We start from the raw sequence: 12,484 nt of genomic DNA on the forward strand, positions 1-12,484 counted from the left end.
GAAGTAATACTGTCAACCTGTCCTTAGGCCCTGTCCATTAGCCAGGCAAATGAAGTGGAAGCCCTAGAATAAGGTAAGAAATGAAAGCGACAGTGGCCAGGCTCCCTGAAATCCCCGAGCCTGTGCCCACAGATTTCTCTGCTGGTGGAGGAATACCCTCTGACTCTCAGGCTAGGACCACGGCTCCCTGGGTCAAAAGAACTCTGTCAGTTGACAGTTCCAAAACATTGCTCGAACAAGATTCCCGTTAAACCTGCACAGCCTAGCAAGCCTAGAAACTGAGCCAGATTCTCAGAAAGGGCTGCTTAGCTGAGACCAGACCACCTGGTCCCAGCTTCTACTTGTAAGTGCACAAGGAAACAGGTGCCTTCCTTTGGTAAGATGTAGCCAGCTCACCCAAACCGATCTCTCTCTCTCTCTCTCTCTCTCTCTCTCTCTCTCTCTCTCTCTCTCTCTCTGTGTGTGTGTGTGTGTGTGTGTGTGTGTGTGTTTGTGTGTACATATAGGTATGTCCCACAAAGACTTGAACCCAGGGCTTTACTCATGTTAGGCAAGCACTCTACTAATGAGATGTCACCAGCCCTGCCTAACCCTTTAACAGACTGAACATGTGTAATTTATTCAAACTACTGGTGATTGGAGTTGAAAGTAAATATTCCTTGTTCTTTGTGGGATTTCTTCACCTGTGCTCACTTTGTTCCTCTCTCCCACTGACTTGCCCAACAAAAGAAGCAATTATGATTGGAAAGGCTTTTAGGAAACATTAGCAATTTGAGACCCTTTGCTAGGTGACAGTTGCAAATGTTATTTCATATTTCAGAACTACTACCTTCTTCCTCACAGAGTTGCAACTCCTACCTACTAGTCTCTTCTACTTGAAAATCGGAGGTCTTCTATCTACTAAGCACCTGGCCTAAAGGGAGTGCGTGGGAACCATACAGACTGTGTGACTGAACTGAGACTACACTTCCCTCTCCCAGTTTTTGCCGTTTCATTTAATAAGGCAGAAACGCTAAGACCACAATGTAAGCACCTTGGGATTAAAAACATTCTCCTTTTATTTTGTTAGTAAGTCCCTGAATAAAATAACATTTTTTTGTTAGGGCCTCTATGGTGGTTGAAATGAAAAATGTCCCCTCCATAGGCTCAGATATTTGAACACTTGGTTCCCAGCTAGTGGTGCTGTTTGGGGAGCTGGAGCTGCCTTGCTGGAGGAAGTACATCACTAGGCTGGGCTTTGAGGGCTTGCATCCTCACCCTACCTCCATTTTGGAGAGTCTGTTTCATGTTTGTGGTTGAAGATGTGATCTCCTGCTGCCACGCTCCCCCACCATAATGACTTTTATCCCTTTGGAATCATAAGCCAAGTAAGCTCCCCCTTCCTTAAGTTGCCTTTGGTCATGGCGTGTTATAACCACAACAGAAAAGTGACTAATGCAAACACCTTGCACATGGACATTGGAAATATAAGGAATGAAAATACATGCGAATAAAAAAAACAGAATTCGAATTAGCTACACTGATGTTAAATAGAATGAAGACATTGCAGTGTTCGTACCCATGAGAGATGCAGTCACTAGAGAGGGTTAGTTTGACCAAGAGTAGTAACGAGCACTAAGGATGTGGGGAGCACAGGAAAGGGTGTAAAGGAAGTAGGTCTGCCTAAGGTGCCCTGCAGGAGGGAGAGAGGGTGTAGAAATGTGTATACAGACAAGTTCGGGGACGATATGATTTTCTTCTGTCCCAAAGTACATGTTTGATAGCTTTCATCTACTAGAGTAGAAAGTGGCAGGCCGCAGACATTTGAAGAACCCTGGATAGATACATAGCTAGGATGCATAGCCTGTTTCAGAAATGTCTAGTGTTGTCAAACCTGAAATTTAGATGAATACATCTACCTGACCTTGGTTCCTTACATTGTAACTAATTTGATTATTGCAGGATCATCCAAGCTATCAGTCTGTGATGGTAAAAGTCATCAGAGAAAATATTGTGGTATGAAGACTCATTGAAATCACTACCAAATTATGAATATGGGCTAGGGAGTTTTAAACTAGACTAAACCATGATACATACCATCCAACAGAAATTCATGTAATGATGGAAATATTTTCTTTATAGCTGCCCTGTCCAGTACAATAGTCACCAACCACATGTGGCCATTATTCCCTGCAAGTGTGGCAGAAGTGACAGAGGAATTGAATCTTTTTAAGCAGTTAATTAAGTAAGCACATGTGCTGATTACCTTATGGACCAGCCCAATTTTATGTGAGAAACAGACTAGCTCCTTGCACTGAGGTAGGAGGAAGTGGCCTGTTTCACCTCACAGATGGAATCACACAGGCTTTGGTTAAATGGATATTTAAGTCCTGGGTTTGCTACTAATTTAACTCTTGGTTATACATAAAAATACACACAGGTAATACCGTATATGCAGAACACACTTGGAGGACGGTGTAGGTCAAGTCCATTATTTATCATTTTGGAAGCTGGTTTCCATGTGCTTCCTTTAGAACAGTGATTTTTCAGGCTACAGTATATATCAGAATGACCAGGAGGGCTTCTTTGAAACCCAGCTTGTTAGGCCTCTCCCTCTAGTGGTTTGAATCCAGTGGAAATGGGATTTGAGTGTGAGACTGCAAGCCTAACAAATTCTTGGTGATCTGGGCATACTGCCAGACTTGGAGAAATGTGGCAATAGATCAGGTCCCATATGGCTACTCTAGGAAACTAGTTTTTGCCTTACCCCTTTGTAAGTGAGTCCTTTTCTTTATTCCCATCAGTTTGTCTTGGCCTAGAGACTTTCTTACTAGTTTTCCCTGGGGCTGAAGTGTTTGGTGAGTCCCAGTGTGGTGTGTGTGTGTGTGTGTGTGTGTGTGTGTGAGAGAGAGAGAGAGAGAGAGAGAGAGAGAGAGAGAGAGAGAGAGAGAGAGAGAGAGAGAGAGAGAGAGAAGACAGACACAGACAGACAGACAGACAGACAGACAGACAGACAGACAGACAGACAGACAGACACAGAGAGACAGAGACAGAGACAGAGGACATTCATTTATAGACATTCCTGCTGACCGGTTGTTTGGAATCCTACTGTGCTATTTGCTTAGTACCAGATTCTTTTTTGACCTTGTCTGGTAGCTGTCCCTGAACATGTCTTTTACCAGATGCTTACCTGTAGGGGGTTTTATTTTGCTGAGTGATGAAATCTACCTAAATATCCCTCACAATCCCCATAGGTCTTTCTAATGTCATAGCACCACTCCTCATCTGGCCTGTCTTTTGCCATCTGAGCTCCAGCTTTTAGACACACTATCAATATCAAGTACCTGCCAAGGGATTTGACCTGGTTTGGCGTTTTCTCCACCAACAATTCGAGTGAAGTCATTAAATGATTCACTATTTTCAGTGACGTTATCCAGAAAGGTGCTGTTAGTGAGGTCATCCAGGATGAATTCAGCTTCAGTAGAATTTTCATAGCCCATATCAAAAAAGACAGTCTCTGCACGGGTGAGCTTCTTAGAACTGGAGGAAACAGAAACTCTTCCACATGGAAATGGAACTGCAGAAATAGAAAAAGAGGAGAATATTCTTCTATTTCCCAGTGGCAAAAGGAACTGCATTACAAAACTTGAGAGTGATGCTCAATCATTGCTGTCACTTTGGAGAGTAAAAATGAATATAGGTTCAAACTAAGGGCTGACTGCATTATTTTCATGCAAAGATTTTAAAGCTTCCATGGGAGAGAGCATTTGGCTTTGAAATCCACCATCTTTATGGGAATAAAATAGGTGTTCTGAAATCAAGTTTGCTAGAACTTAAAAAAAAATCGAATTACTTTCTATCTACCTTCTTAATTAAAGTCTTACTTCCAAGCCCCCTTCTCCTGAATGGAAAGCTGGAAGGAATACTATGTAACTTTCCTTCTAGGATCAGGTAAAAGTGGCTTCCTTCCACTACTTCCTATCAACAGAGTCTCTTTTGTTGACTGTTAATGCACCAGAGATTCCAACATGGAAGTTTTGAAGAGAGCTCATTGTGACTCAATTATATTTGTCCAGAATTTGCCAAATAGGTATAGGTTACTAATAGCATAACCAAAGTTATATGTATGTGCTATGACCATCTTTCCTCCACTTTGTTTTAATTCCCATCAAATCATCTACTAATAAACTGGGGAGCGCCAGAATGGATATTTGTAGCCAAACGAAGTCACCTCACACTTCATTTTCATGTTTTCTTCTCCTCTTAGTTACCTTTCATATAACAGACATTTCTATAGCAACCAGCTATGGCTAAGTATCACGAAGGCAGCTTGTGGTTAAAAAATAGGAAATTAGTTTAAAATACTTATGCATAAATATACAGGATCAACAATGGCTTGAGGAAAGGGACCGTTAACTTTGAAAAGGCAGAACAGCTTATTTTAGGTTTGCCCTACTTACTCTGCTAAAGCTAAGGCTACATTCAAATGGAACTCTCAATAGTTGGAGGTGCTTTTCAATTTTAATTTTCCTCTCTCAGAACATAGAAGGGCTTCTAAGGACTAAGGTTCTGTGCCAGCTGCCTTCACTGGAAGTTAGCTTTTTTTAATGTTAAGTGTGCACAGATTGCATGTGCACACACACACACACACACACACACACACACTTCTCCGAGGGCAAGCTGTGGGTAAGGCAGTGTATGTGAAGAACCAGGCAGAAGGACAGGCAGAAGGTGATGCATCATTTTACTTGCAGCAGACATACTCTTGTATTCTGGGCCTTTCTTTAATTTCCTCTGCCTGGTACATTGCTGAGATAGGTATCAAAGCCACAGTTACAGCGGAATGGTTCATAATCTAAGGTACCAATTTAATAAGAGATCTTGCTTTGGAAATGCAGGAGGAACTGTATCTGGCTTGTTTCAAAATTGTGCTTCTTTTTTATTTGTGGGTGTGGTATATGTGAGTGGGTACATATGTGTGCTGATGTGAGTGGCCAAGCCTGCATGGGTGGAAGCCAGGGTTGACATCAAGCATCCTCCTCATTTATTTCTTTGCTTTCTAAACTACTTTCTGAGACTGGGTCTTTCACTGAACATGGAGCTCACCATTTCTGGGTGGTTATATCTTCCCCTCTCCTCCAGGGCTGGTGTTATGGATTTACACTGCCTGGCTTTTATGTACTAGGGATCTGAACTCAGGTCCCCATGTTTGCATACCAGGTACTTTATTTTCCTCCTTTAGTCTTGCAAAGATTGTCTCCTCCTTCCCCCCAAATCAAAACTATGTCATCAGAGTTAAACAATGAATGTGGAGATGTTCTAAATATAGCAATTATCTGTCAACATGGCAGCATGCTCACACAACTGTGAAACGTTGTTTTGTTGTTTACTGTAAAGACTGTGTGGCTCAGCCTAGGAGAGCATAAACAGTTGCTGGATGCAGTCTGACAAGTATAGAAAGCCAGCTTATGACTCAAGTCAGGAAGTAATTTTCACACACTGAACTAACTAGGCCTCCATTAGACTTATGCTTAGCACTTAGCATTTTTTTATTAGAAACTTACTAGTCAGCTAAGTACATGTCTTTTTTTTATCTGCTGAATCTCAAATATTGCAAATAGAGATTACAAAAATCAATTTCTTTTTTAAGTGACAGGGAATAAAGTTTATTTTGGCAGGTAGTGTTAAACAAAATTAAAGTTGCATACATTAGTAACATAACTCAAATCCTTAATTTGGTACAAGACAGACACAGTTTCTTGCTTTCCTGTGCTCCGCTAAATCACCTTACCTAAACTTAAAAAAAAAAAAACAAAAGAAAAACAAACCCAATAGCCTCAAATTTAACTTTACTGTTTTCGATTATTCCAAACAAAACTTTTCATAAGCTTCTTCAATCTCTGGGTCCATCTCACCATCAGTATCATCCAAGTATGGATCACAAGCCCTGGATAAATCTGTTTCATTTGCTTCATTATCTGGAAAAAAGTCCTCTCTTTCAAGTAACTCCTGATACTTCTCTTGGTAATCTGGGTCAGCTGCAGTGAAAGGAACACCATCAGATGTATAAAATGTTGGTTCATTCATAAAGTAGTTAAGGTCATTTTCAGGGGTAGCTTCTCTGTTTCTTGACATTGCATGGACCCTGCCCCAGTTACTTGATTGAACTTGTACGAGCTTCAAGAGCACCAGTTTTACATCTCTGCTGCAGTTTGCATCTAGAACATTTTCAATTCTCTGAATTACTTCTTCCACATCAGTTTTCCCCCTTTCCTTCCAAGTAACTTCTAAAAGTGACCCTGTCAACTTTAGCAATTTTACTGCACAAATTAAGTTGGCATCCTTAGGATTGGAGAACAGAGCATTCCCCAGTTCCCGAAGGGCCAGCCTGAAGAATATCTCCTCTTGTAACCTGCCCATTTGTTACTTTGATCTCCAGGTTAAGATACAGTTCCCCCAGAAACAGAACAAAAGAATGAAATCGTTTTTTGAGTCGCTTTGTCTCCTTCTGCAGCTTGGTCTTTAACTTCATATTCCGTCCAGCAGCACCTTTGAAGTAGCAATTGGCGGAAATTGCCACTCTGTGGGCTAATTGTCAGATGATGGGACAGGTAGTTAGTTACACAGGTGAGCTCCCATGTAAGAGCAATTTGAGATAGATGTGGCCTGCTGGTAGATGAGTTCCACAAGTTCTTGCAAAGCATTGTCTGTTGTGACCCATCCATTCAGGGTTTCTGCAAACTGTTCAATTTCTGTTTCAAAACTGCCAGGCTGCTCTGTGAGATGATTCAGGAAGTCCTGAACATATTCTGATAGCGTGGGGCAATCCTCACAACCGTCCTCATAGGATTCGGTATAGTTAGAATAACCCGAGGGGTAAAATTCAGGGGCATCTGCAGACAGCTTAGACATTAGCACAGGAGCCACAACCACCTGGGGCTCAGCCATTGCTGACTCTTGAGTTCTGCTGTGGGATTTTATCCTGTGAACTAGGCGGAGCTCTCTGGGGTGTCATTTGTTCTGGGAGCGCCCCAGACCTGGGAGGAGGCCTCGCTCTGGGCCCCTACAAATCAATTTCTTTGTGATATAGAAATCAGAGAAAAAAAAGTGGACCCAGAAAAGAATTCAAGCTGTACATAGCTAATGAATTTAATTGATGGTGCCATTTGGAAAAATATTTTGTCATTTCAAGCTACTAATCTTTTTTTCAGTTGCAGAAGGAAGTAGGTACAGGTAAGGTAATCGAGGAGCTAAAGAAATTTCTCAGTGGTTAAGAGCACTGACTATTCGTGCAAAGGAACTGAACCTGGGTTCTAACTAGAGTTCTAGAGAGCAGTGAAGAACCTCCACGTTAGCTCAGTCAGCCTCTGTAACTCTACTTCAGTGGGTCTGATGCCCTCTTCTTACTTCCATGGGCATTGCACACACATTGTATAATACATACATGCACACAAGATACTCATACACATAAAATAAAAATAAATAAATCTTTTTAAAGTCCAAAGTAAGGTAGTTTAAGATTCAGAAACAGATTTTCATTAAATAGCTTATTTAGATTTTGACCTGCTGGTTCACAGGACTTCTGGTCTTCTGCAAGTTGGTATCCCTCAGTACAGGAACAAAGTACCTTGTTATCAGCACCCATTTGACAAAACTGCTTGCACCTGCCATTTTTAATGTTACATGTTGCATCTAAAAGAAAAGAAAAAAAACTAATGACTTATCTTACATACATTTAAAAAATACACAGAACTACTGGCTCATGTGTGAGTTAAACCTAAGGTGAAACAATCTGGGAGCCTTTAGCTAAGAGTAGAAAATGAGCTAAAATAACATTCTCAGTAAGTCATGAAGGTGGTGTTGGCAATATTTTGATTTTGTGTATAACCAAATAATTGGATATTGCACTTTGACTACATCATGAGCTCCAACTAGCAACCTATTTATTTAAGTAGAAAGCAAATTCAAGAGAGTCGAAAAAACTTGTGTGAAGTAAATGCACTTGTTCAAATGTTGCACAGAATAATACATAGGACACTCTCAACCCAGTAAGTCCTGTAAAGTTCCCTCCCAATCATTCTACCCCTCCCTCCTTTACAGAAGGTATCACTTCCTGGGCTTCAAACACAGTAAACAGTGTTGGTAGTTCATGGGTTTTATTTAAACAGTATATATATTCTTTTCTTTTAGCAATGTATTTGTGAGATTCATCTATATGCTTTTGTATAGCAATAGTTCATTTATATTGCTGTGTGGTAGTCCACTGTATTAACATAATTTTCATCCACCAGTTCTATTATTTGTTAAAAAATGCTAAATATAGGCTGGAGAGATGGCTCAGAGGTTAAGAGCACTGACTGTTCTTTCAGAGGTCCTGAGTTCAATTCCCAGCAACCACATGGTGGCTCACAACCATCTGTAATGAGATCTGGTGCCCTCTTCTGGTGTGCAGGCATACATACAGACAGAACACTGTATACATAATAAATAAATAAATAAATAAATCTTTAAAAAATGCTAAATGTACACGTGTGTGTGTGTGTGTGTGTGTGTGTGTGTGTGTGTGTATCCACAGAGGCCAGAGTGTGTTTAGAGTACTTGTACACCTTTCTTTTATTACTAAACACTTAAATTTCACTCTGTTCCAAAACTTATTTTCTAATTATTCTGGTATAAACATAATTGGTTTTTGCATATTGCCTCCATACCCAGCATCCTTTCTGAATGTTTATTTCTTTCAATTGTTTCGACTTCATGTGATTGATAGTTCATAGTGCTTATGGGTAGTCCAGTAAAGCAGGAGAGAAAAGAAACTGTTATCAAGGGAAGGGAATAAAGGAGCCAACCTGAAATTTCATTTTTGCTACCAATAATCCACTAAGTGCTTGATAAAAAGACAGCATCTGGTCTTTTGCATTTACTTAGTTTTTAGGACCTTTCCCCTTATGAGTGTCCATAACATCTCTGGCTCTTTTCTTGTTCCTAGCTATCATATCATTGCTACAAAGCAATATTAAAGTGTTCAGCCAAATCAAATACCACTTGCAGAAAATGTTCCATCAATATGAGATTGTGATAAGTTAACAGAGGTGGGTGGTGAGAACAGACTCGTTGTGTCCAGGGCAAGTGTGACAGGAATGAATAAATTTGGCATGATTTCTCTATTCTGTTTCTGTGTCCTTGCTTAAGCAAGCAGACCTTTCGATCATTTTCTTATTTGCCATTGCCTTTCTGTCCCAGCATGTTGCTGCTACTCTTCATCCTGGCTTTCTTGGTGCATGTGGCTGGATGTATTGCTGTAACATCAGCAGGCTTTTGCCTTCAGTCAGAGGCTCAGGATTCTAGAAATAGAATTATACCACAAGAAAGTCCAGGGGAGAGGTCAACAGAGCAGGACCTGAGAAACAGAACTGAACTCATTAAGCAGTTATTGAGCACTTAGATGTCGCATACTAGGTTGGGTATAGGTTTTCCTTAGTCCTGACAGCACCAGGTTGCCCATCGGAGCTGTAACAAAATTCTGTTTTATAGGTTTGCTAGAAAACATGATGTTATTCAGGTAAACTCAACATTTTTCCCCATTCTAAGAATACATTCTAAATGAGACAGTTGGGTCTGTAGTGTCCTGTAAAAATTAAACAAAACAACCCCCCTAAATAAAACTCAAAATATGTTTTTGTTTATATTTTTTCTTCCTACTCTTTATCTGTTGGGAAAGGTTTCTTGTATTCTTTAGGAGGAAAGGATGGCTAGATTCTTGCAGACCTGGATCTACCTGGTGATAGATATTTGGATTTCTTCTGCAGCAGAGGAGGTCAGAGATCTTTATTCTAGCCAAAAGGAGCCAGTAGCCAATTAATTCTTGTTTTTCTAACTAGAAAGCATGCCCCAGATGTTTGCTCCTCACTCCCCCGACTAAGAACTGATGAACAGGGGAAAAAGAAAGCAAAAGGTCACGATAGTGGAAATCTCTGCTTTTCCTAGACAAGGTAAGCCATGGGCCCACACACCTGGACACTGCTGCTGTGTGACTTTTCACATTCATGTTTGCTTCAGCTGGAAGCAAGGAGCTTAAATGGGAGTTTGTATATGCTTTGTTGTTGCTCTCCTCTAGTGCCCGAGATAAAGAACATTCTGACAGAATTCCGGTTTGTTTCTGAACCAGCTGAGCTGAAAAGATTTTTTTTTTTAAATCCCTTTTCAGATTGGTTGGATCTGATCAATATACCTCAGAGGCTAAGCGTGGTGGTGGCTGTAGTACAGCTACAGAGCACTGACGGAACAGAACTGTGGGAACCAATGAGTACTGAGATGTTGCCAGTTGTAGATTCAGCGCTTTTTCTCTGTGGACCATACCCTCCCACGTATTGTTAGAGCATTTCTGAGCTTATGTTCATATTCCTCGAGGCTGTTCTTTCCTCCTTTTAAACTGTCTTTTAAAACAAGATAGAGGACCGGAGCATTGAATCACTGGTTAAGAGCGTTTGCTGCTTTTTCAGACAAACCAAGGTCGGTTCCCAAAATCCAGGAGGCTCACAGCCACTTTTTACTCCAGCTCTAGAGGATCCCATGCCACCTTCTGGCCTCTTTGGGCATTGCATGCACATGGTACCCAGATAATACATGCAGAAAAAAAATCCTTAAACATAAAATAAAAATAAATAAACTAGGTAGACACAGTTTTAAAATTTAAAGATATTTCATTACTATATCTTTATATGCATGGGTAAGTTTTATCTGCATGTAAGTCTGTATACCATGTGCATGTCTGGTACCTGCAGATGCCAAAAAAGAATTTTGAGCTGTAGTTACAGATGGTTGTGAGCCACCATGTATGCTCTGGGAATTGAACTCAGGTCCTCTGGAAGAACAGCTAATGCTCTTAACTGTTGGAAAACCTCTCTATCTCAATCTTTATGTTTGCAATGCTCATCTACTAGAGGTAGCCTTCAATTATAACCGACTGAGTTATCCATTGCCTTCACTCCAATAGTTTCATCACTTGAACCAATAATGAGTAACTACGCAAAGTGCTCCTGTATATATCTGGAATATAAAGACTTAAGTTTCACTAAGTCTGAACTTGATATGATAATCTTTCAGAACAAATAACACTTTAGAGATGTAGAGCCAATTAACACAGCCACAGGAGTGGGAACTCGAGCAGTGGTTTATTGCTACACCAGGGGCCCTAGACAATTGGAAGTCCAGCCCGAGTGTATTAGTTCATCCAATTGCATTCATTCTTTCTTTTTAGATTCCTTTGTCCTTTCAACTTTTCTTTTTATTCTGAGATCTTTCAGATCTCAAAGGAAGATGATCAATGAACTCCCCCTTGGTATGGAACAATATTACAGGGGCTTTTATCCCCTTCCTCAATGGAACAAGTGCAGCTGCTGCCTTTCATTTTATGCCTTGTCATCTGTCAGAGAGATGGCTATATTGCCCTAATAATGTCTGATACGTTTCCACTCTTTATCCTTAGCCCTGTAGCCTGGGGTGTTGAATTCTTTCCCTCAGATTGCACCTCTGTTCTCCTAGAATTTCAGACTGCAAAATCTTTTCTTGGTACCATGTGCTTCTCTCAGTTACAATGTCAGCAATACATCCAGAGGCAGTAATCAGGTAGGTAAAAGGCATTGAGGTTTACTGCTCAAATCACAAAAATCTCAAAACCAAAAAAAAGACATATTCTAGGCTATGAGAAGAAAAGGTAAATAAAATCTTACATTTGCAAGTTCTTTCCCCCCTGTTACTCTTTGATATAACCAATACTGTTGAATTGAGGAACAATCTCTGGTTTTGTAACAAATTTGACTTATGAAATGCTCTGTCCATCTGGAGGACTTCCTATCTCATGGGGCCTGTCATGCCCAGGTCTGTAGACTATGCACTTTATCTGCTAGATCAACAGCCACTGAGGCACAAGTTCAAAGCATTTTAGGGGTGCAGTTTTCTCAGAGTTTTGTGTACAGTTCAGCTGAAGTTCACTTCCTGGCTCAAACATTTATACCTCTTATATTTGTGCTGTAGTCATCTAATGTTCATAAAATGGGGATAATAATGGTACTGAGCACATATGACTGTATTAAGGATTGATAAGTAAAGGGAATGGAATATTACCACTCAATACTAGCTTGAATTCATATCTTGAAAGCTGACTACAGATAAAGTGAATGTTTATAGTCTTTGAAATTGTGTTTTAAGAGAAAAGTATGATATATACATATTTCAATTTCCTGTATAATCTGGTTTAAAAAGGAAACTTTGAACCATGAAGAATAAAAAGTTACTTACCTAATTCACAGTTCCTTCCTTCAAATCCAACTTGGCACCAACATTCATAGGAATTAATATCATCCTTGCATTTTCCACCATTTAAACAAGGATTTGACTCACATTGATCTCCATCTTTAAGACAGGTTAAGAAATTGAATTATCAGACAAACTGCTTAGAATGCTCAGTCTTCCCCTGAATAGACCTATGAGAGTAGGATTCTAATTT

General features: G+C 40.2%; 1 protein-coding gene and 1 pseudogene across 1 annotated transcript in view; both read right to left on the reverse strand.

The window, feature by feature from the left end:
- The window catches only part of F9 (coagulation factor IX), a 28,810-nt gene that overhangs the window by 6,442 nt on the left and 9,884 nt on the right, over positions 1–12,484 (reverse strand). The window contains exons 4-6 of the mRNA XM_027433356.2: positions 12,277–12,390; positions 7,543–7,671; positions 3,324–3,556 (exon numbers count right to left, since the gene is read on the reverse strand). Of these exons, the coding sequence (XP_027289157.1) occupies positions 3,324–3,556; positions 7,543–7,671; positions 12,277–12,390 (476 nt within the window). The remainder of the gene's footprint in view (positions 1–3,323; positions 3,557–7,542; positions 7,672–12,276; positions 12,391–12,484) is intronic.
- On the reverse strand, positions 5,842–6,942 carry LOC103159423 (annotated as a pseudogene).

Source organism: Cricetulus griseus, chromosome X, assembly GCF_003668045.3.
Source record: "Cricetulus griseus strain 17A/GY chromosome X, alternate assembly CriGri-PICRH-1.0, whole genome shotgun sequence".
In the NCBI taxonomy this organism is placed as follows: Eukaryota; Metazoa; Chordata; class Mammalia; order Rodentia; family Cricetidae; genus Cricetulus; species Cricetulus griseus.